The sequence below is a fragment of the Rattus rattus genome, chromosome 17, assembly GCF_011064425.1.
Source record: "Rattus rattus isolate New Zealand chromosome 17, Rrattus_CSIRO_v1, whole genome shotgun sequence".
Taxonomy (NCBI): Eukaryota; Metazoa; Chordata; class Mammalia; order Rodentia; family Muridae; genus Rattus; species Rattus rattus.
Genome location: NC_046170.1, coordinates 25,419,253 through 25,445,012, shown reverse-complemented (window position 1 = coordinate 25,445,012; position 25,760 = coordinate 25,419,253). Strand labels below are relative to the sequence as shown.

Below are 25,760 nucleotides of genomic sequence, written 5' to 3'. Positions count from 1 at the left end.
ACTGCCTGGAAGGGGTTGAGACCAACTGAGATACCTGGAAAGGACTCTCCAACCTGGTGCGCTACCTTCGGACTATGCAATGTGCTCCAGGTTTCCATATTTGTCAGCTGTCACTCGTGCTATGTCGAGCTTTGGTGATACAACCATCTTGGCATTGTTTCTGCTCCCTTAAGTAATCCCATTAAAAACCATTGGTTTTGGGCTGGAGAGATGGCTCAGCAGTTAAGAGCACTGGCTGCTCTTCCAGAGGTCCTGAGTTCAGTTCCCAGCAACCACATGGTGGCTCACAACCATCTACAATGGGATCCAATGCCCTCTTCTGGAGTGTCTGAAGACAGCTGCAGTGTGCTCATATACACAAATAAATCTTTAAAAAAGGAAACATTGTTCCCTGTAGTTGGACTTTGGGGTGTATGTTCTTTGCTCTGCTGTGGGCTCCCAGTCTGGAGTGAATAGACATACACTCTGACACAAGTCTGGGTAGTGCTCAGGAATCTGTCGTTCAAGGTCCCCACTGTTCCAAATAATCAGTCATCCTCCTCCCTTCTCCCCAACCTCTTTCCTGATTCAGGCATCATATTTGAAGAATCAGTCTCAAAGGGGGTAAATGTTTATTTTCAGTGAGTGTAAATTCTCAAGTATAGACAAAAGACTAAATCCCTTCTTCCATCTGATGGCTTAGGCATACGGGCTTAAAGCCATAGTTTAGGCCTAGACCCGGGACATTCTCAGTGGGTCACTTGTACTGAGGGGACAGCGGGGGCACAAGAGGGGCAGCACAGACACTCAACATCTTGTCAATATCCACTTGGGTTGTCTTATCCACCTCAGCCTTGAGGCTGCCACTCACCCTTAGACTAGACAAACCCCCAGGCTCCTCTCCAACCTCCTCTACCAGAGGAGGAAGATTATGGGTCAGTGGTGCTAATGGATTAGGGCAGGGCAAAGCAAGGCCTAAGCCCAGCTCACCTGCCATGGGCAGCAAGGTCTGCAGCTGCAGCTGCTCCACACCTGCCTCCTCAGGAGCCAGGGCTAACTCCGACTCAGGCTCAGCCTCCGGCTCCCTGTCCCCATCCCCTGCCTGATTCAGCTCTGGGTTGCAATAGTTGATGTACTGGTACAGTGGCCGCAGGCGCTGGGCTTTTCCTGCAAGAACCCAAGGCACAGCAAAGGCTGGAGCACCAGGCTGTGCCACGTCAGACTCAGAAGACAAAGGGAAAAACGAAAGCCCAGGGATTGCCACTCACGCTCCAGCCCCAAGGTCTCTGTGGGTGCAGATGCGCTGGCCACAGCTGGGGGCACAGGAGCCCCTACACTCTTGCGTTTCTTGGCTTTTTTGTGCTGTTTAGATGACAGCGAGGATTCACTGTGGCTGCCTTCTGGCTCCTCCTTCTGTAGCAGCAGCCCTGGTGGCAGTTCGGCCTCTGCCCTAGGATGGGCATGGTAGCTTTGCCCTGGGAGGGCTGGGGTACTCAAGCCTGGGACAAGAGGCCTGAAAGAGGCAGGCTTCAGTCTTTGGTTCCTGTGTCTTGAGCCTAGGGCTTACCCCTGCCTGTCCACCAAGCCACACTAGAGCTAGTTAACTGTCCATTTCTTAGTGAAATTCCAAACCCAACAGGGACCCAGCGTTCAATGGTAGCTAAGTCTCCTACAAGACTAAGAAGCCCCAAATCCACACCCCCGCCCCAACTGTTCTAGAGAAACAGGAGCTGGGGGTGAGGGCATTAGAAGAAAACAAGGTTCTTTGCCTTGAAGGAATCGGGATTTAGGAATCTCCAGGTGTAAGACCCACCTCCCCAGCCTTTCCCCTTGAAAGCCCTCTCACTTTCTCTTGGGCCCATGAGCTGGCCTCACGATGGATGATGTAGGCTTGGGTCCTCTCTCCTCTCCTGCTTCCACCCCTGGATTGAGCCCTTCCTCTCCCAGGTTTATTCCTTCCTCCTGGAGCTCTGGCTCTAAGCTGTGTCCTACTGGACACCTGTCTTCACCTGGAGTGCTGCAGGTCTCGTGTGCTGGCACCAGACACTCTTCTGTTCCTGGACACTAGAAGACACACATAGGTAACTGATAGCCCATGGTCAGGCAAAGCCCAAAGCTGCTGCAACTGGGGCATCTCCCTTGGTTTGGGGGCCTCTCCTAACTACATATTGGCCACAGAATAGGAAGTCTTAGGTCCCTCTACCTGCAGGACTTGGCCTGGCAGTTAGAAGGTTGGGTCACCTAGAGTCCTGCTCTTCTGCCCTACCCCTCCTCCTCCTGAGTTTTGAAATGCCCAAGTCACCTCAGGGATCTCTGCAACCTGGGCTAACCCTACTGCTGCCCCATTCTGGGCTTCTGGCTGCCTCTTGGCCCCTGCTGAGGCCATGGCAGGAATCAATGCATCCCTCGACGGTTGCTCAGAGAAGACCGCAGGCCCAGAGCAGGGCTGGACTGGTGCTCAGTGTTGGTAGGGGAGACAGGTTGAGAGGTAAGGATCCTGTTGAGACCCGAGACTTAGACTCTCTCCTCATCTGGAACTACAAACCCCAGAAGGCATTTCGCCTTAGTCATTTGACCCCTGACCTCAGGAAGCCATTTGTTGCCAAGCAACAGCAACTCCTACCGGCTTGCTACAGTTGGCGGTAAAACTGCTGCAGTGAGAGTCCACGCTGGGGCTTTGCAGGGGGAGGGGCCGCGAACCCCTCAGGGCCGTGTGCTAGTCGCGGGGAGGTGGTACGGGCTGAGCTTAGGAAACGAGCGGTAGTCGAGGGGTGGGGGGGTAGTCAGTGATGGGGGGTACCGCGGGGCTGCAGAGCTCGGGTGGAGGGTGGAAACACCCGACAGGGATTAGAGGGGGCAGTTGCACAGCGCAACAGGTCCTGATGCACAGTTGCAGGGCTACGGTAGGATCATGTGCGAGGGCCCGTCCCGCATCTCTGGACCCATCCCCCCAGACCCTACTCTCTGCCCGGACTACTACCGGCGGCCGGCCTCGGGTGAGTTGCGGGGTGCCGCGGCGGGGCGAGTACCCCGCCCCACCTCTGAGCACGGCTTTCCACCGCGTCTTGCTCTTCAGCCCAAGGACGCCTGGAAGGAAACGCGTTGAAGCTGGACCTGCTGACTTCAGGTCGCGACCTGGACTCCAGCCCTCCTCGTGGCCCTCGCATCAGGCCTGGAGCCCGAGAGATCCTAGAGCGTGGCCAGCGAGGTGTGGGGGACGTGCTGCTGCAACTGGGGGGCATCTCCCTTGGTTCAGGGGTCTCTCCTAAGAGTAAGTCCTTGCAGACGGGGTATTGAGGCATTCATAGGTCAAAAGCAAAGATTAAAATAGGGTGCTTCTTAACCGCCTTGAACCCATTCAGTTAATGTGTTTTTCTGGGTCTTAATTTCTCTAGCCTAAAAGAAGGGCAAAATACTTCTTGCAGGATCAGAGTTCATCCTTATGCAGAAAGCTCCAGCTTCAAGCTTTCACACCTTGATAGAACAGTTCCCTTAATGCCTACTTTGTGCCAAGCCCTATGGTTGTTAGGAAAACAGGGTTAAAAAGTATGGGAGTTGTCCCAGGGTAGGGTGACACCCAAGAGGGGCTTCCCCTTCACTGAAGAGAAGGGAAGGGGGTAATAGGGAGCCGGATATGACAGGGGCAGGACTGGGGTGGGGGTTACAATTGGGATATAATGTGAATTAAAAAATAAATTTTGGGGAAAGAAGTATGGGAGTCACAGTTGGAGGCAATAAACAAGACAGGACATATGTATAATATACTTGGTGATATCATAAAATGTAGAAGATAATCACAATTTCTGTGTAAGGGAATAAGCTGCTAATGTTGCTGTGTGTATGGCATCCAACTTCCATGTAGAGGTCTTGGTTGTATTTAAGAACTTTGTGTGTGATATTGGAGATTGAACCCAGGGCTTCTCATATACTGGACATCTCCCAGGGGGAGGGTGTGAATCTGTATGAGATCTAGTCTGAGTTGCACAGCCATTCGTAGGGCTGTTCCTAGCAACATTCCTCCCCTCCTCCAGGGAAGGATCCAAAAGACCATGAGAAGGAAAACTTGAGGCGGATCAAAGAGATTCAGAGGCGATTCCAAGACCAGGAACGCAGCCGGGAGCAGGGCCAGCCCAAGCCCCTGAAGGCACTGTGGCGCTCACCCAAGTATGACAGTGTACAGTCTCGAGTCAAGGCCAGGATGAAGGTATCTGTCTCAAGCAGGCGGACATATCCATCTTGGCCAAGGCAGTTATATCTAATCTAACTTACGGTGTGTGTGTGTGTGTGTGTGTGTGTGTGTGTGTGTGTGTGTGTGTGGTGTGTTCACAAAGACTAAGACATCTGGTGGACCTTCTCTGAGGAGCTGATGGCATCAGGGCAAGTGAGGATTAGGCTAGAGGAAGAGAAGGTTCCCCAGAGATGAAACCCCACAGGTAGGTAAAAGTTCTGGGCTCAGGGAGTAGGGGCAATGGGCATAGAGATATAATTCTATTTGTAGGGGGAAAGCAGAAGGTTAGAACAGAAAGCCAGTTAAATACATATCTGAAAGAACTACCTAAGTTACTTACCAACATGTGATATTGGAGATTGGATCCTGGGGCACACGCACACTGGGTACTCATAAAATTATACCCTCAACCTTCCTACTAATTCATTCTCAGTTTCTCTGTCTCTATCTCTATGTTTCACGTAGCCCAGGCTGACCTCAAGTTCTTTGACTTTCTGATGCTCCTTCGTTCACCTCCCAAGTGCCAGGATCAAAAGTGTGCGCTACCACGCTGCTTTCTCTCTTCTTTTTCTTTTAGTTAATTACTTTTTTGAGGTTAAAAAAGACCAAAATTATGTGTCTGGGTGCCTGCATGTATGTCTGTGCACCACAGAGACTAGAAGAGGGTGTGGATCTCCCGGAACTGGAGTTACAGAGAGCTGTGAATTGCCACATGATACTGGGAATGGAAGCCACATTCCCGGGTAGAACATCCAGTGTTCTTAACTGTTGGGTGCTATCATACCCCCACCACCACCACTTCCACTGCTACTTTGTTTCTAGACAGGGTCTCACTGTGTAGCCTAGTCTAACTTCAAACTCCTGTAGCCCAGGCTGGCCTTGAACTGGCATAATTCTCCTTCCTGTCTTAGCCTCCCAGATGTGGACAAAACGGGTTTGGACCACCACTCCCAGATGATTTCTCTCTGAGTTGGGAGCTTGCTGTTTAGCCTTAGGCTGCCCTTGAATTCTCTCTGTAACCTAGCCTGGCCCCAAACAGTTACTTCTTCTACGTCAGCCTCCTGAGTCCTGGGACTGTAGGCATGCACCACTATTTCTTGTAACATTTTTTTTCCCCTGAGGACAGAGGCAGCGGTTAGGTCTTGGAGGTAGTTACTATTTCTCTATCCAGGGACCCTGAAAGAGACTCAGGATTGAGAGAAAAGACAAGGTCACCTGAGATTGGATTTAGGCTGAAGCATCTGTGGCACTGCCAGGGGGTGGGACTGTGTCCAGGAAGCAGATGGATACAAAGCTCTGGGTCTCATTGGTGAAACCAGAAGGTTATTGACAATTAAATTGAGGACAATGGGGCTAAGAGAGCAGCATCCTTTGGTCTTGAGGGCTTGGAGGTAGCCCTCAGTAATGTGGGGTACTAGAGCTAGAGGGAGGGAAGGATGCTAGTTAAATGGGGCCAAAGGGAGAGGGCAAAGTAGTCATTTTTTAAGACTGTGAGAAATAAGCATATTTAAATGTTGTTGAGAAGTTCCTTCAAGGAGGAGGCCCACAGAGATGAGCATAGAAAAGTTCTCAGAGGAAGGAGGGACAGAAAGGGGAATGGTCTTGTGGTTTAGGACCCTGACTTCAGACTCCCTGATTCTTCTGCTGTACCCTACCTTCCAGGAGCTTGGCCCTGCCTCTGTGACAGAACCTGCCCAATTTCTGCGGGCACACTCCCGCTGTGGCCCTGGGCTCCCACCGTCCCGTGCCTCCAGTCCTCAGCTCACCCTGCCAGGCTCCAAAGCTAAGGTGAGAGGATCTATGAGGATTTAAAGGCCATCTTCCAGGAGTCCTGGGGGCAGGGTAGGTACAGAGATACAGTCTCCACCGTGCTTGCTGTGTCTGCAGGGACCAGGCTTAGGTGTGGACTTCATTAGTCACAATGCCAGAGCTGCCAAGAGAGCCCCCCGGCGCCATTCCCGCTCCCTGCAGGTCCTTGCACAGGTTCTGGAACAGCAGCGGCAAGCCCAGGAGCACTACAACGCCACCCAGAAAGGCCATGTTCCCCATTAGTAAGTAGGTCTTGTGGGCTGAGTGCAGTGAGGGAATCCTGTGGAGGGCGAGAACCAGTCTGCCTTGGTGTCATCAACCTGGGCCTGTGCATCCACAGCTTGTTGGAACGCAGGGACCTGTGGCGGAAGGAAGCTGAAGCTCGAAAGCGTAGCCAGCCAGACCCTTCCATGCCTCCTGGCCACACGCTCATGCCTGAGAATCAGCGGCTAGAGACACTGAACAATCTGCTTCAGAGTGAGTACATGGGCAAGGGTGGCTGAAAGGGAGCTCCCGGGAGAACCATGCATGCCTACCCAACACTCACACTTCCCATGCCCCCTTGTAGGCCAGAGCAAGCTGCTTCGTGAGCTAGTGCTGTTACCTGCTGGGGCAGACTCTCTGAGAGCTCAAGGTCACCGTGCAGAACTGGACCGGAAGTTGGTGCAAATAGAAGAGGCTATCAAGATCTTTTCCCGACCCAAAGTCTTTGTGAAGATGGATACCTAGCCCCTCCCCCGCTTTGTGGGTAGATTAACAGGGAGATCCATATAGGATCAGCTCATGGCTGCAAAGGGCAGACTCAAGCCCCGTCATAGCTCCAAAGCATTGGGGTGGGCAGAATCGAAAGCACTTAGTAGTTACCAGTGGCTGCAGAAGAGCCACCAGCCTCCCAACTTCTCTGTCAAAATTAAACCGTTTGTACACAGTGGCTGTGTTCCATAGGACCTGTCTTAAAAATGCCAAGCCCAGTGGGCCTCCTGCTGCATCGTCAAAGGAAGGTCTCTCCCATGCTCTTATTATCCTTCCTGTCTTGTGCCCAGGGAAGAAGGCTGACTTACAGGGTCAGAAGAGGTTGGGGCTGGAACACAAAAGGACCATGTCTACATTTGTAGAAAACCTTTAATGTTCACCAGGTTGAGCGGGCTCTGTGAGCAAGCTAATCTCCCTCCCCAACTGGAAAGTCCGGGCAGCAGTGACAAAGGCTGCACCTTTGCCTGTCAGAGGCTGAATCCACTAACATCACCTCGCATGCCATTCCCCCAGCCAGAATTGGCTTGCTCTCTGCTATCCAAGGAGGGCAGAGAGCTGCCAGCACTAGGAAGTAGGCAGCCAGGTTGCAGGTCCCAGCACAGGGGCCCCTGAGACAGCCCATTAGAACAGGGAGGGTGGCGATTTTCAATGACCGGGTCACTGTTGTCATCATCACTGTCAGGATCAGTAGGCCCAGGCCCTACAGAAGAAGGCCCTGTCAGACGCCCAGATGCCCCTCGTACCACATTATTACGCTGGTTGGCAGGCTTGACAGTGACAATGAGGTTATGGCTGTTGGCAACCATCATGTCTGTCACTTGGTCCAAGGTCTTTCCAGCCACCTCAATGCCATTGACCTCGAGGATCTCATCACTGACCGCCAGCAGCCCTGTGCTCTCAGCCAGGCCCCCACGGACCAGGCGGGAGATGAAGATCCCTGGCACCCGCTCCAGACCCTGAGGAGCCACACGAACACTCATGCCATCTCGAATGTAGAAGCCCAGGGGACGGTCTGAGCCATGTTTGTGCAGTCTCACACGTCGATGGGTCTCAGGTAGTAGGTCCACGTCTATAACTGAAGACACCTGGCGGAAATCTTGGGGCAAGCTGATTAACAAGGGTGGCCTGGTGCGCAGAGGTGCCACTGGTCGTAGCAGGAGCCCTTTCTTGCGCCTCTGTAGAGAGTTGGAGGCAAAAGCCAGGCCACTGGAGTCACCTTCTGCTGCAGGAGAAGGGGGTACTAAGATTAGAGACTCTTCTCCCATTTGGGCCCATGCTATGGACAATGCCACTGTTTTCCTGCTCCTTGGAGGTCAGACCAAGGGCAGAGGCTGCAGAATGTAAAGTCTGGGAGCCCTGGGTATGGTCTACCCTAATACACCTGCCCTGTCACCCTACCCCTAGGCAACTGCCCACTGTACCCCATCCTCACCCCGTTTCTGGACCAACAGGCGCAGAGGTGGGGGCCCGCTGGCCAAGGCCCGGTGCAAACTGTCATCGTTGGTGAGGGGCAGCAAGTCACCGTGAGCATCCGTATAGCCAAGCAGCACATCCAGGCCAGGGATCTGGTGTACCACACACAGCAACCGCGAGAACTCCTGAAAGCCTCTCACTGAAGTGCGGGGTAATGCAAAGCGTCGGAACTCGGCGTCAAACTGGAGGCGGGAGGGAAAGGGGAGAGGAGTGTCAGGACAGAGCCCAAGCCCCTTTCTCACCACAGGACTGAGGCTGTCAGGTGAGGGAAAGAACTGCTGCAACAGCTGCAGCCTTAAGCTTAAACCTCAGCTCCAGCACAAGGGACACTGTCCAAGGTCTTCTCTTGCTCTCCACATACCCAGGCCACAGTGGGACACTGGAGGTCCGTAGTGGGAAGGAGGATGCAATGAGGGGAGACAGACAGAAAAGCAGAATAGGAAGTGGAGGATGGAGGACAGAAAGAGGTGATGGAGACCCAAGGAGCTAGTAAGGGAGAGAAAGGCAATTGGGAGTGCCTAGCGCAGTGGCCAGAGCCGAGACCAGAGAAGCCCTTACTTTGCTCTTCACCTCGACGATGCTATCCGGACTGCGCGCCGGAGTCCTCTGCGGCCTGGCCATTGCAGGGCCTGCCGGGCGGGGGACAGTGCCCCACAGCAGCCCGCCGAGGCGCAGGTGCACAGCCTGGCCCGCTGGCCCGAGCCGCCCCGCCCCTGGCGGTAGCACTCGCCCCGCCCTCCCACCCAAACCATGACGTCAAGGGGGACGCGACACCAAGAAACGCGGAGTCTACGTTTCCTAGGAAACGGAGACGGAGGTAGAGAGGGCTTCCTCTGTTCTTACGTCATTACGCTATGGTTCGAGCGTCCCAAAAAGGACTCGACCAATCCGAGGGCAGAATGAGGGAATTAACATTTATTAAGTTGTCTATGCTGTCATTTCCATTGGCCTTACAGGACCCCGCATTTTGTAGAGGAAACTAAATCAACATTTTAGGAAAACTCTGGAGGTCTCACACAGAACCGAAATGGCTTCAAGCCCCATTCTCGGCTGCAGCCTCCTAACCTAGATCGCTCCCATCCAGGGTAGTCCTTGACTTTTCTTTTCCGGTTCTAGAGTAGTACTGTGGAACAGCTCACAGGTTCAGAGAGATGGTACAGTAAGAATAAGCTGTCATGAGCCAGCAGCGAGGTTAGCCGTCCAAAGGCTAGACACTTTACAGAGAAAAGTGCTTGCGCAGGCGCAGAACCGCGAATGGGCGGAGTCTCAAACTTAGGATCCGCCTAGCGGTCACGTGCTTCCTCTCCCGCCAGAGACAGAACGGCGGTGCTCGCGGGTATCCCCTTCATGGGGGTGTCCTAGGGTGCCGTCGTGCTAATGTCGAATTCAGGGAGGCTGGTCCTGCGTCCCTGGATTCGAGAGCTGATCCTGGGCTCAGAAACACTGTCAAGTCCACAAGCCGGTCATCTGCTCAAGGTGAGCAGACCACTCAGATCCCAGAGACACCGGAGGAGACTGAGGTACTGAATTAACACTAGGCCCTAATGTTGAATTAGGTACTCCAGGACTCGGAGACTCCGGGCCCATCTTCCGCCCCTGACACACCTGACACCGGGGCCGTGTTACTTGTGTCAGATGGAACTCATAGTGTCCGATGCGTGGTGACGCGTAATGCCATCGACACCTCTGACTGGTAAGAGAGGTGCTTCTCGTCTGCGGAAGGTGGGAGCCTAGCAGGGTAGTACGTTATGGGAACCTGAGGTGGGCGGATGCTGGAGAGGTGGGGACGCTCTTTCCCCGGGCGTTTGGGGTACTTGCCTGTGCTCTGGTAGTGAGGGCAATGCTCACCACAGGGAGGAGAAGGAGTTCGGATTCCGTGGGACCGAGGGCCGGCTCCTGCTGCTGCAGGCGTGCGGGCTCCGCATTCAGGTGGCTCAGGACTATGCGGTGAGTAGTAAGGCTCACTTGGACGAGTTGGTTACTGTACCTAGCTTTGTCACAACTTCTGAGACACCACTCCCCAATTCCTCCAGCCTGCGGAGTTCTACCTCCAGGTGGATCGCTTTAACCTGCTGCCCACGGAACAGCCCCGGGTACAGGTGACTGGTTGGTAAGTGATCCCTCCAAGGGAAGGGATGTAGCTCAGTGGCAGACTATAGGCATCACATGGCTGAAGTCCTGAGGGCTTCAGTTTAAGTCTCTCCAAATTCCTTTCCCCAAAACACAACAGTTAAATGAAGCTTCCACCTTCTGCCTCTTCGAGTGCCTTGGGCCTCGAAGGTCTTTAGGTGAGAGGGATGAGTGTCAATCACACTGATCACCCACCACCCTCCTCTTTCTCTCAGCAATCAGGATTCAGATGTGCAGAAAAAGCTCAATAAATGCCTTGAGTGAGTTTGGGGTTGCGCCCCGAGGCTGTGTGAGGTACGGTCAGGGATGGCAGAGCTGGGTAGATTGGCATCGGGGTTGTTCCTGAGAAGTATTCACTGTTTCTCTAGGGACCACCTTTCTGAGTCTGCTTCTTCCAGTGCAGGTACTGGTAGGGGTATTCTGGTAACCCTAAGTCCCTCTGGTTATCTCCGCACCGTTCTTCAGTAAGTCTCTGTAATCTCTTACTTACCCTTACTTCCTGTTTCAACTTGAACTCTTCGGCCAAAATGCTGGCCCCAGGCTTAACCCTGTCTCAGCTTCTGGATGAGGTGAAGGAAGACCAGGATCATCGGGGAGCACTAGTGCGTCTAGCTGAGAGCTGCCTAGTGCTACAAGGTCCCTTCACAGCAAGACCCCTCACGCACTGGGCTACCTCTTGCTCCCAGGCCACGGTCAGTGCTGTGCTTTTCTTAGGAGGTGTCAGAGGGAGAGGGTTAGGCAGCTGCCCTGCTGAGCTCTCATGTCCCATAGGAAGAAGCTGTGTTCACCGTGCCTAGTTTACTACTGCACATCTCTGAGAAGGAGGAACAAATTCTGAGTTCTATAGACTCAAGTCAGAAGGCACAGGGTAAGAACTGGGTGGGGCAAAAAGGGGAATGTTTGGAGCCCAGAGCCCACCACAACACTGACGATTCTCTCCAGAACTCCAGGGAAATCCATCTTTGTCCTTCAAGCCACTTCCTCTGGTCCAGGTCATAAGTACTCAGTACTCTGGGTGACTACTGGACTGTGTAGAAGGCGGTGTGATGCTCACAGGCACTCCACTGTCCTGAGCTGAGATGTCTGTGCTCACACTCAGTCTCCTTTTCCTCAGAAAACCCTGCTTCACTCAGCCTCATGCCACAGGAGGAGAGCGGTGCCAGTGTTAGCCTTCTGTCAGCCTTGCCCACACCAGACCCCGGGCAGAAGGACAACTCCCAGCTTCCATCAGCTGTTTGCTCAACGTCCCCAAGAGCTCAGGCCCCCAGTTCTCCACCCTGCAGTTCTACACCCGGCTCCCCACTCTTGACCTGCAGCCCCAGTCTCTCACCCCTTCGACATGCCCCTACTTCATACCAGGCCTGTGAGACCAGAACCCAGTTTCATAAGCTAGAGTTCAGGGAGCTCCAGTGGCCCATCAAAAAACGGCAGCTTCTCCCAAGAACCGGGGCCCAGGAGCCCCACTCTGTCTGGGTGAGCACTGTAACTGGAAGGGAAACTATGGGAGGGCCTTGGGCAGAGCTTGGAGAGGGAAGGGTAGGCTTGTATGACAAGGGGTCCTGACTGGACTCTCTAGATACTTCACCCCTTCCAGGAACCCCCAGAGAGGCATCGTGATACTTCTGCATTCCAGTATAAATATGGGACACCCTCTGCCTCCCTCCATACCCAGGTCCAAACTGCCAGGTGAGTGTTTAGAGTGACCCTGCCCTGTGTTGGGCACCAGGCTTAGGTAACCCTGACCTCTGGGTATGGTTTCTTTCCAGGCTCTCTCCTCAGCTTGTAGCTTGGGCCTTGAACATAGTGATGGAGTCTGAGTTAACACAGGTATGAAGAAGATGTGTACCCATGGGCCTAAGGACAAACAGTATTCCACGCTCTGTTTCATTCAAGTTTTTTAATAAAATAATTTCATGCGGCAGGAGAAGAGAGGATCAAGGGTTGGGGCCGCCGCCTCTTTGGTCTGTGGCTGGGGAGGGAGGGCTCTGCTCAGGACTGGAGGGTTCTGTGGGGTATGGAGGAAGAGGCTTGGTTCCAAGGCCGGAGCCTGTGAAGGGGGACGGAGAGAGAAAATTCTAGGCTCGTGCTGGACAGTCTTGTCATTTTCCCGACAGGCCCTTGCCCACTCTTACCTAAGTTTGGGGGTGGGGGTGCCTCGAGCTTCGGCCTACGCTTGAGGACAGGGGAGCGCTGCAGCCGAAGGGGCCGTTCTAAAAGGATACAGAAAATCTTACTGGTTGTCCCCAACCCTTCTGTCTACCTTCAGTGCACGCAAAAACATGCACATGCTACTCCCATAGATTCCCCAGCTGGTGTTCTCCCACCCTAGCAGAGGTCAGCCTTCCGGAGGGGCTTCCTGATTGCTCCAGCACTCAGAGCAATGGTGGCCCTGTCCAAGGACCAGAACCAAGACCGAAGTCCAGGAGCCCACCCTTTCCCTTCTGCACTCAAGCACAGACAGAGGTGTCTCCCTCACCCGCAGGGGCCTGGAGCTGGTCCTCATGCACAGACACTGCTCGCCGGCCTGCCGAGAGAGGCCTCGGCCTCAGCTGGCCATCTAGAGGAGGCCAAGATATCAGAGTATGTCACCATACTCTGCCCCCACACTCCCACCTTCAGTGTTCCCAGAGGAGTCAGGTTCCCAGCCTAGGTGTGGGGTGCCTACCTACCTTCATTCCTAGGGCCCAAGCAGGGGTCCTCTGGGAGACTCAGGATGTCTGGGGCAGGGCTGGTTCTTCGGGGACTTGGGCTGGGACATGGAGAGGGGGGCCCTGGACCATCCTGTTGGCCCCAACCACGGCCTCTGAGCTCTGCATTCAGCTGCTGCCCCAGTGCCTTCCAGGTGGCAGACTCAGGCCCCTGGCCCCCTGGCCCAGGTCTACATGAGGGATCTGGGTAAAGAAATGTGTCAGCTAACATCAAGCCTGACTGTGGAATGGTTCTGAGCAGTGTCTGATCCCCTCCTATCCTGTGCACCTCCTTTACCATATACAGCGGCCCTCACTCACCAGCAGATACAGAGTGGGTGCGGGACTTGATTGAGATGGGAGGGGTCTCTGTGGAACTGTCCATAATGTCACCTGCAGGGAAGGATTAGAGGCTTAGGTGTCAGACCTTAGTGGTGGAGGGAAAGAAGCCTGTCCTCTCCTGCAGAGGAGCAAGTACCTTAGGGATTAACTCTGAGGCCACCTTGTCCCCCAACATACATCTCCTTGTCCCAGGGTTCTACTCACCATCAGAGCCTGCTTTCTTGATCTCACCATCCTTGCTCTGTAGGAAACAAATCAGTCAGACAGCAGCCCTGGTGCCCTTACTCTGGCCTTATTTCTTTGTGTTCTTAAAACCCAGCTACAGAATGGATACCATAGGCTGGCCAGAACATGGCAAAGCCAATCCCTTTCCTCTGACCTTACAGTCTGGGATGCCAGGTAGTTAACACACATGTTAGTCATGACAGGTAGGTTTGTTTGTTTGGGAGATAGTTTTGTTGTTTATAGCTCAGATGACTCTTTCTTGCTATCTCCTGCCCCAGCTTTCTGAATGCTGAGATTGCCACCACATCCAGCAGATAATGTGATTTCTTAGTTCTATGACTTCCCACACTTTAATGTCACTAAATTCAGGCCAGGTCTCACTGCATACGTTTTTCCTGAAAAGCTGTTTAAATGGATGGTACCCAGCGGTGTAGTTCCTAATAAAGACTGATTATAATAATGTTATCCAGATGACCATGGAAGGGAATCAATCAGGGAAGGCTGAAAAGGAGCCCATACAGACAGAGACAGAATATAAACCAAAGGCCACACGAGGCTCCAAAGGAAAACAGAGGTCTAAGGTGGCCAGTACCAAGGGTTCTGTGAGATCTTGCAGCAGGATTGGGAATCTGGATAAAAAGGAAGTTCCTGGAGAACTTTCTGGTATAGATAAAACAAGGTCAAATTTCTGTTAATTTCTCCTTAAGAGAAAGGAGTTCCCTACACCCTAGGAGGTACATATCCGTGACCTGAACTAGGTCAGAAGAAGGCAGAAAGTTAAATCCAATGACTTGAAGGGTAAGAGCATGTAACTGATAATTAGATCTATTTGTGCCATGTGTTTCTCCCTTCTTGGTCACATATGTCACCCACAGATTACCACATGCCACCTGCCCCCGCAGTTCACCCCCTCCAACTCACTTGCTTCCTCTTGCTTTCAGCACCCCCACTGCCCCGGCTTACGCCGATCCTCTGCAGCACCACTTGTACCCGCTGCTCAAAAGATGGGGCCAGTTCTGTGTCTCCCCGTTCCAGAGGCCGCCTCTGAGGACAGAGATGCCTAAGTGGAGAGAAAGCCTACTGCTCTCTGTTCCCAAAGAGCCCTCAGCCCCAGCATCAGGCCTTACCTTATCAGGTCTGGCACCCACTGCCGCTTCCTCCTCAGCAGGCAGCAGTATCATGGAGTAGGCCTTGCTTTCCCGAGTGTAACGAGGCCGATTTCTGCGAGCCGCGTCAGGGCTACTGGTGCCGCCTTCTGCCCCTCCAGGCTCCTCACCACGGCCTGGACGGGCTGGTGGTCGAAGCAGATCCCCAAGTGTGGTCTTTCTGGCACGAGCTGCTGCTCCAGGGCTGGTCTCTAGGTCAGGTCGTGGACCCCTTGTTGAACGAGGTTTCTTAAAGGCAAAGAGGGTACCCAGCTTCTTTCGAAGTGTACGGGGAACAGGAGTGGTACCACCCTCAGTGGCTGGATCCTCCTCAGGGGCCCAGCTGTAGGAACAACCGTCAGTGAGAGGAGAAACTCAAGGGTGTCCCACCCTCTTCTGCCCCCAGCCAACTGACCCTCACTCACAGGCGATCCTGCTGGATCAGCCTTTTGGAGAAGAATTCCTCCACACCCTCATCCACACGAGCAGTGAGCCCATTCCCTTCTTGAAGTAGGGCTGGGGACACCTGGGAGACATTGGGAGGTTAGAAGTCAGGACTAAGAACTGTGATTCTCCCCGGTAGGCCCCTTCCTTCCCAATGGCCTGGCCTAAGAACGTCCCAGAACTGGGGACGATCTGTAACACGCTGGATTTCATTCTCCACTGCTGTCACCGAGCACCCGCCCAGTCCAGAGGATGCTATACTCTGAACTACCTGGCTGTCACTAAGCAAACACCTACGGGTCACACATTCCAATATGCCACCCCTTCTACTCCCAACAGTTCCCTGCAGTACCCTAACCCTCCACCTCCACACCACACCACACCACCCGGCCTCTCATCCCGGCTCAGTGGCGCCGCTGCTGCGTCAGACCCTCAGGGGGCCTCAGGCCAGCTCCTCCTCTCCTTCTGCCAGTGCCCACTACCCTTGCCAGTACCCAACCCACACATACATCCACCCGCTGATACACAGCAGACGCAAGAGTGTCCCGCGGCCCAGCTGCCCAGTGTTTTTCAGTAACCTTATGAGAGGGAGGGCAAGGCGGACACCGCTCGCACGTTCACCCATAGAGCAGACCACTTCGAGGAGGGAGTCCACCATCTAGGAGCTCCTCACAGGAAAGCCGCACACCATGGCCCATTATGACCATGGCCTGAGGCTGAGGGTGCCCAGGAAGATGATAGGGCGCGTCTGGTGGCCTTGGGCCTCCACGACCCATCTTCCTGTCTTCTATCGCCAAGTGAAGAGTGAATGGTCTAACCATGACCCTCAAGAGGGGCGAGGGGGAAGGGAAGCACTTACCTGGGGGCCCCCCGGCGGCGGGCGGTGGTGGTGCTGGCGACGTGGCCTCGGTCGGGCTCGGGTCGGATGGCGTAGGGGTTGCCCGGCGGGTGGCAGGTCCATGCGAGGCAGAGGGCCGGCGGGTGGCCCTGGGGCGGCGGGGCTTGGAGAGCCGCGTGCAGACGGCCCAGCCTGCGGCTCCGCATCTTCCCCCGGAGCTGCCAGCTCGGGGTCCCGTTCTGCTTCCTCAGCAGCACCTGAGGCAAAAGCACCAGAAGAGAACAGAGCGTCGAACCCAGGGAGGTGGCGGAGGCGCTAGGGCGGGCGGCAGGGACCCGCCCAGGGCGCGGGGAGGGGCCCCGGCTACGCCGCCCGCCCCTCCCCCAGTCGCCGCTGTCCGCGGTGCTGAGCGCGGCCCCGAGTGCGCGCGACTCTGTGCAGCCGCCAAGCATGCGCATCCTGGGGTTGGGAAAAGGGCGGAGGAGATAGGGAAAAAGATATCATAGTCTTATTCTGTTCAGGTCCCACAGGGTTCTGAGAACAGCTGACTCCGGTTTCCTTTCAGGCTTGACTCCGGTAAGGGTTAGGGTGCACCCGGGACAGGGCTGAATGAGTGTCCAGATTTAACAAAGCTTCAGTCCACTTCCGTCCTCTTCCTTCCAGGGCCTGACTTACCATGAAGGGACGGGACCAGGAAGCAATTACTGGGCTCAAGCCATTTCCATGAGGAACCATCATCCTGGTGGGATGGGTACAGCTTCAGTCTAGTGTTGGGTTGGGGTATGACCCAGAACTGCTACTCACCTTCCACATCCAAGAACAAGAAGGGAAGAGCCGGGGTTCTAGGCTTGGAATTCACTTACCTTTTCTCTCTCCTCTTCCTCCTCCGTGGGAAAGAAAAACTCTTCCACTCCCCCAGGCTCAAGGAGGGTGAGCTCATCTCCACACAGTGGTGGTACAGCAGGGACCACCGTCACTGGTGCCTGCTGAGCTAGACTCTCCACCTGTAATACCAGGCCATCCAAAGATAGGCAGATCTAAGGTAACCTTAAAGTAGCTATCTTATGACCCCAGAAGTCATTACAGGGTTCTCTGTGAGTGTTAAACAAGATATCCCCTCACCAGTCGATCTCGGGCTGCATGAAGACCTGCAAGGGCCTGAGCCACAATGTTCTCTGCTAGGGTCCCTGTGATTGACAGGCGCATGTCCCTGAAGGCAGGAGGCAGTGAGGATTAGTGTGCTATCTCTGTCCAGCTTTGCCCAGCCCAGTCGTGCTTTCTTACCTCAGCCTAGTTAAAGCATCTTGTAGCAGATGTTCTGGAAGCAGTTCTGGGAGGCCCCCGGAGCCCACCAGAACTCCCTCCAGCTGCTTCCTCCAGCCAGGTCTCTGCAACATCTGTGGGCAGAGGCTCCTTGTGGTATCCAGTGTGGTCTGAGTGAAGTCCTGGGCAAAGGTTATAAAATGGTTAACAGCATGGCTAGAGACCAGCCCCTTTGGCTTGCAAGTGTGGGTTCCGATTAAACCACTGCTGACTAAGGTCATATCACAGACAAGCCTGTGGAATGAGGGTCAAATCTACATATGGTGATGAGGCTGGGCAGGACTAGTACCTTACCTGGATGTCCTGGCGGCAGATCTCGCCCACCTGACCCAAGAGGCCCTCCAGCTTCTGTTGCAGCTGCCAGTGGTGGCTTGGAGAGCTCCCAGCCTCATATAGAATGGGAAGGATCTGGGAGCCAAGGAACAAAAGGAGTTTCAAGTTGGCACGTGATTGGGAGCAGAAAGGTCCGCGTAGCAGGAGAGGGAGTGCTTACACTGAGAGAGAAGTTGGCATTCTGGATGGCGTCCTCAGCCTGGTGCACAGCAACCTCACCCTGGGGCCCAGCCCCACAGCCCAGCAGCTCCACGTGCTCCTGTACTGACTGGCATAGCTCATTCACCTCCTGCGGGAGTCACGTGTTAGTCCTACCTTTGTCTCTCATCAGTCTCCCCAGTCTCGCCTATCTCTCTTCCACGGTTTCCTACAGGAAGACAAACTGTGAGAGAAACCCTACCTGCTCAAGGTGGGATACTTCGGTCACTCTGATTTAAAAGCTGTCAGAGGATAGGTGTGTGTGTGTGTGTGTGTGTGTGTGTGTGTGTGTGTGTGTGTGTGTGTGTAAGAGAGAGAGACTGAGGAAGCAAAGCATGGCTGGTCTGTAGTAAGGACTGTATGTTTGAGAGATGGTCCAGAGGCAGACCAAGGAGGGCTGAAGGCTCCAGTATGGCCAGCAGGGAGCTGGAAACGGCATTTAGTGATATAGGCACCAAAGAAACTGGGCTCCATGAAAGAGAATGGGTTTTTATAAGATAGTAAGATCACTTGAGAGCCTGTGAGATGAATCATGGGTAACTTGTCCCTGAGCCTCATGAGCTCAGGGGACCCTAGGGCCCACACTGAGGGGAGGGAGAACTGGCTTTCACTTGTTTTCCTCTGATTCCACATGTACCCGGGCGTATGGGCATGTGGGTGCGTGTACACATGTACACACACACACACACACACACACACAATAAAGTATTTTAAAGTATTTTAAAAAAATCATTTGAAGGTGTGGAGTACATAAAGCCCACCCCTCAGGATGTCTGGATTGAGGTAACTGGGTAACTGGGCTTCAGAGCTTCGATACGAATCGAGGCTTGGAACCAGCTAGTGATGGCGTGTGTGCACCTTTAATCCCAGCATTTGGAAGGCAAAAGCACACAGATCTCTCTGAGCTCAAGGACATCCCAGGCCACACAGAGAAACCCTGTCTCAAGAAAGCAAAACCAAACAAAAAAACTGAGGCTTGGGCATGCAGAAGTAAGAACAATATAAAAAAACAATATATAAAAGTGGAGGGAAATTAAAGCTAGAGAGGGACTGCTGAAACCAACCATACAGCAGTGGAGAGAGGGGAATAGCCCTTAAATGGGAAGTCAGATGAAGAGGCTACCTGCACAGGAAGCTATTTCAAGAATGGTGACCAAAGAAAGGATATTGTTTGGGACACAGAACTCAGACACTTTCACCCAGGAAAGTCAGACTCTCAGACTCAGGTACCCAGGTTCTCAAGATTAGGGGAAGGGTTGACACTGACCTGCTCTGAGTGGTCTGAAATCAGACCCAAGGGCTGAAGGCAGGGCTTTCGGTCAGAAGTAGAGTCTGCCCGGTTGTTCCTCCAGAGACAGGCTTGGATCTGCAGTCAAGAGATGGTGAGAAATGCCAGGAGGTAGAGTCACCACATACAAAAGGGCTGAGAGAAGAGGGGACCCCCACCTGATGAACTGCTCGGGCTGTCAGTTCTGGCCGGCTGCGATGTGCCTGTGTTACGTCATTCAGTGGCAGCGGCATGGACTTCAGGCTGTGGTTCTGTTCCAGGGCTTCCGCCACATCCAGCAGGCCCAGAGCAGATGTGTTGTTTCGATCCCAGACCACAGACCTGAGCCCCACCAGGCTTCAGTTAGGGCAGAACCCCACCCAACCCTCTGGCCTTATTCATTCATCTGCCTCACCAGCACGTATACCTTAGACCCATACACCCTTCTAATATAGACCTCTTTTCCTCTCCTGTTGGTCCCAGGCCATGCCCACCGTAGCCTGGTGTTGACTCGTAGAGCCTTGGCTAGCATCTTGGCGCCAGCATCTCCTATGGCATTGCCACTGATATCCAGCACTGACAGTTTAGGATTGGTGCCCAGAGCCCGAATCAGGACGCTGGCACCCTGCTTCAAGCGCGACTCAGCCACGGATAGAGACTGCAAAGGCTAGGGTTAAAAGAAAGGCACTAATGGGTAAACAGGGTCAAATTCAGCAAAGAGTGTTCGAAGGAACAAAAGTAAGAGGCATTTCAAGACACTTAATTGCTTGAGGACCTGCAGGGCTCTACGAACTCACACAGTCATCATCCTGCATGAGCTGGACTATCCGGTGCAGGACGTCATCCAGTGTCTCCCTGTGGAAAGGGGACACTGTTAGGGAACCATGTGAGTGATAAAGTCCTAGCTAAGAGGAACGGAGATAGGCTTGGGGCTCACTTGCAGCGAACATTGAAGTTCCTTCCAAGGGCCACATGTTTCAGAGAACGGCTCCTCCCGATGGCCAGCACCAGGGTCACCATGTCGGAGCCAAAGCCTAGGAGTAACCAGAGTGATGCACAAGGCGCTGCTGCCAGGGCAGGGTCCCCACCCTGGGGATCAGGTACAAAAAATAGGAACATGTATGGGTTCCCTGGTGGCCTCACCATTATCCGACAGATCCAAGGAACTCAAGGCGCCCACATCACAAACTAAGTCTTGTATCACCTGGGCACCCACGGAGCGCAGCTGGAGGTAGAGGTAGGGTGCACTCAGGATATTTAGGTCTGGGTAGGGAAGGCCTCCCTGCCCCACTCTTGATAATGTGGATGCGCTCTCAGCTCACAACCAGGATTGGGTGCCCACCTCACATGCGCTGAGATCTAGGTGCAGGTCATGAATCTGAGTGTTGAGCGCAAGACCATCTAGAAGGGCCCTGGGAGAGGGTAACATACAGGTGACAAGATCTGGGAAAACAGGACTCAGGGTGCGAACGAATAAGCACCAGGCAGGTTGGGGTTATAAAAGATTACGGGTGGAATAGAGGAGTGAGGCAGTGGGGGTCAAGGTTGTGACTGCACGTGGGGATGTGCCCGAGGGTAGCAACACTGACCTGAGCGCTTCGGGTGGCAGCTTGCAGCCAGCCAGGCCTAGATGCCGCAGCATCCTGGCACCACCAAGGAAGCGCTGCAGTGCATCTGGCACCGCTTGGGACTTCCTGCGGTAGGGGTGGAGAGCAGAAGTGGGGTTTATGCTCAGGGAGCTGATTCCCCCAAGCCTCTTCCTTCCGAGCCTGCCTGCTGCCCCTTACGTGCGAGAGAAGATATTCCTCGAAGCTTCGAGATGGGTGAGGTTGGCGCAGCAGCCACCAGATAACGCCATGAAGAGCTGAGGGAAGACGGTGTTAGTGATAACCTCTGGCTTTCTCTACCATGCCCTGCTCTCTTTCCTAGCCCACTCTGGCACAGCCAAGCCCTACCAAACATCCCCCATGTGACCACACTCTTACCATGCCTAGAGCAGTGTCGGTGCCTGCTAGATTCAAATAGGCCAGAACATTAGGACGACTCAGGAAAGTATACAGGCCCTTTGGAGGGAAAAAGGGAGTCAGAGGTTGCCTAAGGATCTGGCGTCCCACTGACTGGGCATCCCAGGTTCTGACTTTAAAAACTGCTACTCACCCCACCATCCTGTGAGGCTCCCAGTGCCCCAGGGTTCCCAGAAAGATCCAGGTGGGTCAGGGTAGAGTCAAAGGTGGCATTCGTTGCCAGTGCCCTTCCTAGCGCTCTCATTCCTGGAGGTGGGTGGAAGGAGCGGCTAAGTATCAGACGCCTTCATCTTGGCCCTCCCAACCCTCCTCAGTCCCACTCACCTCGAGGTGTCAACCCCGTCTGTGCTAGGCAGAGCCTCCTCAAGGCCCCTGGACAATGCTCTAGGTGTCTGCTGAGTGTGGCCATACCTGTGGACAGAGCAGCTCCGTAAACCTCACCCCTCCTGCTCATCTGCCTTGGGTCTCCCAAATTTTGCCATACCTCTATCATCCAGCAAGTTCCCAGACAGGCTGAGCTCCCGAAGTCCAGAATTAAAATGTCCTGCCAGTGCCTGGGCTAATCGCCTAACGAAGTCTCTGAGGATCAAGACCCCAATGTAAGAATGATTCCCAGTCTCTCCACAGACCACTAGTTCCCAAGTCCAGCTCAGGCCTCTCACCCTCTCAGGCCGCAGGTCTCCAGTACCAGCTCCTCCAAATAGGAAGACTGACTCGTCATGTGCAGGATCTGTTCTGAGACCTCCAGGCTCTGGGAGCAGAGGGTCATGACTCATCGGGATGAACTCTGACCCTCACACCCTTGGCACTCCCTGCTGTGTATCCTCACCAGCTTCATGTCCATGCAGGAGAGTCTCCGGAACCACAGGTTATAAGATAAGGCAGCTACACTCAAGGCCAGGTCTCTAGTGTGGGGAAGAGAAAATGCAGGACTCAGGGCCTTCCAAACACAGGACCCAGCCAGCATCCTCTCTACAGAGAGGCTGGAATCTAGGAACATGGGTGCTGGAGTCCTCTCCTCCCAATCCTGGCAGGCCTCATACCGGCTGCCAAGGTGGCTGAAATCTCCAAGGCAGAAATGGCGGCAGCCCTGGCGATGGTAGATAGTGTCCACATCCTAGATGTGAAGAAAATATTCACAGCTAGCTTGGGGCCACAAAAGGTAGAGGGGCTTAGCATACACAGGGGTGTCAAATATCTCCAGAGCTCCCCAAAAGGGCCCGACTCTCACCCACTGAATCTCCTCTCGGAATGGGAAGCCATTGTAGTCACAGAGAGCTTCATATGTCTCCAAGAAGCCACCTAGGGAGGTGTCAGAGGTATGATGGAGGGAAAGACAGACACAGAGTCAGAGACAGAGGAAGATCAGCCCCATACTAGATGGTGGCAGTGATAAAAGTGTCCCTGTTCACTTTGGGGAGTCCCCAATGCCAAGGAACTAGGGTTGTATGGAGTCAAACTGTGCTCTGATTTGGCCCTCACCACAAGGACTGCTGGGTACTGTGGACTCTAAGGGATGGCTTTTCTCCAGTCGAGCCAACAGCGATGAGGGCGTGGGCTTCCGGAATAGCTTCCTAGGCAGGGGATAAGGGGAAGAGGCAAGGGACTTCTAGCCCTTGAAGGATGAAAAGCTTTCACTGATGCCCCACCCCACCCCTTGGATTTTCTAGGCCTCACCCAAGGGTTGAGCGAGGGAAGACCTTTTTGATGGCAGCAGCCACATGCTGAGCTAGCTGTTCTAGGGCGGCCACCCCGGGAAACTCCAGGACCAGTTTAGGCAGGGACTCCAGTTCAAAGGTGACCTGGGGAAGGAGAAGCTTTTTGGATCCCTGTATGGAAGCTGGTGTCCGTTCAGAGTTCTGTGTGTAGAGATAAATGGTCAAGCAGCATGTATGTTCAAGTTGGGGGTCCAGCTTTCTTACCCGAGGAGGTGTCTCCTGCAGAGCCATGGCCTGGACCTCCAGGTAGCTGAATGTGCAGTCCACCTGAAAAGCACACCAATAACTCGGACTAACCGATGCCACTCTCTGGAGCCTAGGCTTTTTGCTCTTATTTTCTTTCTTTCTTCCTTCCTTCCTTTCTTTCTTTCTTTCTTCCCCTTCCTTTTTTTTCTCTCTCTCTCTCCCTTTCTTTCTCCTTTTCTTCCTTCCTTTCTTTCTTTCCTGAGACAGGGTTTCTCTGTGTAGACCTGGCTCTCCTGGAACTCACTCTGTAGACCAGGTTGGCCTCGAACTCAGAGATCCGCCTACCTCTGTCTCCCTAGTGCCAGGACTAAAGTCGTGCGCCACTACCTCCTAGCTTGTCCTTACATTTTAAAAATTGTACTGTTGGGTGTCTTGCTGGCATGTTTGTGTACCACTTATGTGCCTGGTTCCCAGAGATGCCCGAAGAGAGCAGTGGATGTCCTAGAACTATAGTTTCAACCACTTGTGAGCCTCCTGGTGTTGCTGAGAATTGAACCCAGGTCCTCTCTTTACACCCCATGATTTTGTGGCATCCAGAGCTAGAACGGCCCAGACTTCCCTCCTGTTTGCTGCTGGGAGCTCAATGATGTTGGAAAGTAAAAGCCAGCACAGGCAAAAAGGACAGCTCTGCAAATGTGGTTCCTCGCTGAAGGGGAAAGAGTTGGCTAGGCCTGAGACTCACCCTCAGGGGAAGGCAAGTGTGCAGCAAATATGCCCTCCATCGAAGCAGTGCCTACGGGAAACAAAAGACTAATATTCTAGGGAAATCAAGTTTCTTCATGCTGGGTCTGGCCACTGTCCTGAACTTCACTCCTGGCTACCGTACCAGGATGTGACTTTGCTCAGCACCCTCCTGGGGAAGCCAGGTTTTCAACAGCAGCTCCGCCTCCTTGGGCCACAGGAACTTGGTAATCTCGCCTGTGGAAAGACAATCTACTGGGTGACTTTGGTCCCTCTACTAGGGCCACTCTGTGCCCAAGGTCTGTGCTAGGCTGAGTGCCCAGGTATTCATCTGTAGATCAGCTAGGAAAAAATGAGGCGGACTTTTAGGCACTGGCCCTCCCTCCAGAACAAACCCTCTGGTCAAATTCCCTAAGGCGCTGAGAGGTCTAGTTTGGAGTCAGGCTCTTCACGGCCAGGTGGGCTCCCAGGAAAGGCCAAGTAGGGCTTACCTCGCAGTTCACAGGATATGCCATCTGGGGTGTGAGCCATAGGGCCGAGACGGCCCAATGAGCTCTGGCGGGAAAAAGCAGCCGGCAGGAGCGTACACAGGAAGCCAGGGGCCCAGGCAGCACTGCAGCCACCTGCTCCTCCTGCAGCGGAAGGTACGCGCTGCTTCCTGCCAGGCCGCCCCCGGCCCGGCCCCTCCCCGCCCCGGCTTCGTTGGCTGAGTTCGCCCGGGTTGGATGTTGTGGGAGGAAGGTAGAATCTTCACTGCTGCTATCTCTCAGGGACTTTTCCTTCCAGAATCTTCACTGCTGCTATCTCTCAGGGACTTTTCCTTCCGGGTACTCATGGGTGTGGTGAATGGTGTAGGGGAAAGGGTCTTCTTGCCTTTTCATGCTTGCCTCTTGCAGGTCCTGGTGCCCTACTTTTACCCTGCCCCGTAGTCCCTGACGCGAACACCAGGGGACGCCACCCTCCAGGGGATTCCAAAGGCCCAATTTGGTCTGTCCCAAGACACGGGTTCGGTAGGTGGTGTAGGCACTCAAAGGAAACCAGAATAGGTGTCTGTCTTCAGTAAGAATTACCCAACACCGAAGGTCCACACCCAAGGTTCTGTCTGCCCTGCTCAGATGCGAATTTAAAAGTCTGGCAACCTATTTGTAATCCTAGCAATCAGGAAGACAAGAACCTGGGCTGCACTTTCAGTGATGTCTGGGCTTTATAAAGGCAAAAAGCTACTTTTTGACTTAACTATGGTTGGTGCCTTTTAATCCTAGTACTTGGGAAGTCCAGGCAAGAGGACTCTGAGTTTGAGGTCATCCTGGTCTACAGCCAAGATTATAGGACCCCTGTCTCAAAACGCCCACACTCCTTTGTAGTAGATCCCTCTCAATCAGATCAGGGATAGCTGGAGTGAGAAAATTCCAAGTACATATGTATTCTCAGGTGTCTGCATTTAAGTTATGGGAGGATTCCCTTGAGTCTAGAGCTGGGGCTCCACAAGTCACAGTATGAAGTACACTAGCCAGAAGCACGCTACCCTACAAAAGGGACTGATTCAGAGGTTTACACTCCCATAACCCCCGCAAGACTTTCATTAAATTCCACTTCTAACTGCCCTATCGACAGTTCAGAGTCCTGGGAGTAGAAGAGACTATATTTCTTCAGCTTCTTTCCCATCTCTACCTACCTTTCCCAGACAGGGCAAGACTTGGGAGCATCCTCTAGATAGGACCCTCTCAACCAAGTCTTGGTCGCTCTAAACCATGTTGAGCCCAGGATTTTCTGGCAAGCCTGGACAACACAAAGACCCTGTGTCTTCAAAATAAAATGGCTAAATGGCATGAGTATTTATTTCATCTGCATGAAACCTGAGTTCAATTTCCTGCAATGTGAGGTGATGGCCCTTAACATGTTTGCCAACCTTCACCA

The 25,760-nt window shown here is 53.7% G+C and overlaps 5 protein-coding genes across 10 annotated transcripts; 2 read left to right on the top strand and 3 right to left on the bottom strand.

Moving 5' to 3' along the window:
* Positions 1–595: 595 nt before the first annotated feature.
* On the bottom strand, positions 596–2,507 carry C17H16orf86 (chromosome 17 C16orf86 homolog). 2 transcript variants are annotated; one of them, XM_032887367.1, is made up of 4 exons: positions 2,282–2,507; positions 1,826–2,043; positions 1,248–1,429; positions 596–1,173 (listed from the first exon to the last, which is right to left on the bottom strand). In XM_032887367.1, the coding sequence occupies exons 1-4, from the start codon at positions 2,363–2,365 to the stop codon at positions 737–739; spliced, it is 921 nt and encodes a 306-aa protein (XP_032743258.1). In that variant the 5' UTR covers positions 2,366–2,507; the 3' UTR covers positions 596–736. The 2 variants fall into 2 exon arrangements, with proteins under 2 accessions (XP_032743258.1, XP_032743259.1); XM_032887368.1 differs by having other exon boundaries at positions 737–1,146; positions 2,282–2,365.
* A 61-nt stretch (positions 2,508–2,568) lies between these two features.
* On the top strand, positions 2,569–6,947 carry Enkd1 (enkurin domain containing 1). 3 transcript variants are annotated; one of them, XM_032887361.1, is made up of 8 exons: positions 2,569–2,635; positions 2,870–2,975; positions 3,056–3,250; positions 4,011–4,183; positions 5,870–5,995; positions 6,095–6,258; positions 6,357–6,493; positions 6,585–6,947. In XM_032887361.1, exons 2-8 carry the CDS (start codon positions 2,891–2,893, stop codon positions 6,743–6,745), a joined length of 1,041 nt encoding a protein of 346 aa, XP_032743252.1. In that variant the 5' UTR covers positions 2,569–2,635; positions 2,870–2,890; the 3' UTR covers positions 6,746–6,947. The 3 variants fall into 3 exon arrangements, with proteins under 3 accessions (XP_032743252.1, XP_032743253.1, XP_032743254.1); XM_032887362.1 differs by having other exon boundaries at positions 2,573–2,712; XM_032887363.1 differs by having other exon boundaries at positions 2,580–2,621.
* A 173-nt stretch (positions 6,948–7,120) lies between these two features.
* On the bottom strand, positions 7,121–8,961 carry Pard6a (par-6 family cell polarity regulator alpha). 3 transcript variants are annotated; one of them, XM_032887364.1, is made up of 3 exons: positions 8,801–8,961; positions 8,202–8,424; positions 7,121–7,991 (listed from the first exon to the last, which is right to left on the bottom strand). In XM_032887364.1, the coding sequence occupies exons 1-3, from the start codon at positions 8,861–8,863 to the stop codon at positions 7,237–7,239; spliced, it is 1,041 nt and encodes a 346-aa protein (XP_032743255.1). In that variant the 5' UTR covers positions 8,864–8,961; the 3' UTR covers positions 7,121–7,236. The 3 variants fall into 3 exon arrangements, with proteins under 3 accessions (XP_032743255.1, XP_032743256.1, XP_032743257.1); XM_032887365.1 differs by having other exon boundaries at positions 7,121–7,988; XM_032887366.1 differs by lacking the exon at positions 8,801–8,961 and having other exon boundaries at positions 7,121–7,944; positions 8,202–8,274.
* Positions 8,962–9,527: 566 nt separating this feature from the next.
* Positions 9,528–12,310, top strand: Acd (ACD shelterin complex subunit and telomerase recruitment factor). The gene is made up of 11 exons (XM_032887370.1): positions 9,528–9,718; positions 9,799–9,935; positions 10,096–10,189; positions 10,276–10,352; positions 10,588–10,632; positions 10,741–10,775; positions 10,913–11,064; positions 11,144–11,240; positions 11,487–11,845; positions 11,967–12,058; positions 12,139–12,310. The coding sequence occupies exons 1-11, from the start codon at positions 9,620–9,622 to the stop codon at positions 12,203–12,205; spliced, it is 1,254 nt and encodes a 417-aa protein (XP_032743261.1). The 5' UTR covers positions 9,528–9,619; the 3' UTR covers positions 12,206–12,310.
* On the bottom strand, positions 12,255–24,389 carry Carmil2 (capping protein regulator and myosin 1 linker 2). The gene is made up of 39 exons (XM_032887369.1): positions 24,335–24,389; positions 23,989–24,080; positions 23,845–23,895; positions 23,121–23,183; positions 22,876–23,000; positions 22,681–22,772; positions 22,430–22,500; positions 22,242–22,315; positions 22,028–22,103; positions 21,861–21,949; positions 21,683–21,777; positions 21,523–21,609; positions 21,332–21,444; positions 21,160–21,237; positions 20,962–21,038; positions 20,764–20,868; positions 20,517–20,586; positions 20,318–20,399; positions 20,112–20,208; positions 19,972–20,029; positions 19,669–19,841; positions 19,354–19,516; positions 19,175–19,273; positions 17,870–17,998; positions 17,671–17,784; positions 17,338–17,498; positions 17,176–17,263; positions 16,917–17,057; positions 16,729–16,792; positions 16,075–16,310; positions 15,197–15,297; positions 14,754–15,114; positions 14,548–14,670; positions 13,606–13,642; positions 13,381–13,452; positions 13,042–13,263; positions 12,849–12,929; positions 12,505–12,582; positions 12,255–12,419 (listed from the first exon to the last, which is right to left on the bottom strand). The coding sequence occupies exons 1-39, from the start codon at positions 24,372–24,374 to the stop codon at positions 12,307–12,309; spliced, it is 4,191 nt and encodes a 1,396-aa protein (XP_032743260.1). The 5' UTR covers positions 24,375–24,389; the 3' UTR covers positions 12,255–12,306.
* Positions 24,390–25,760: the final 1,371 nt, after the last annotated feature.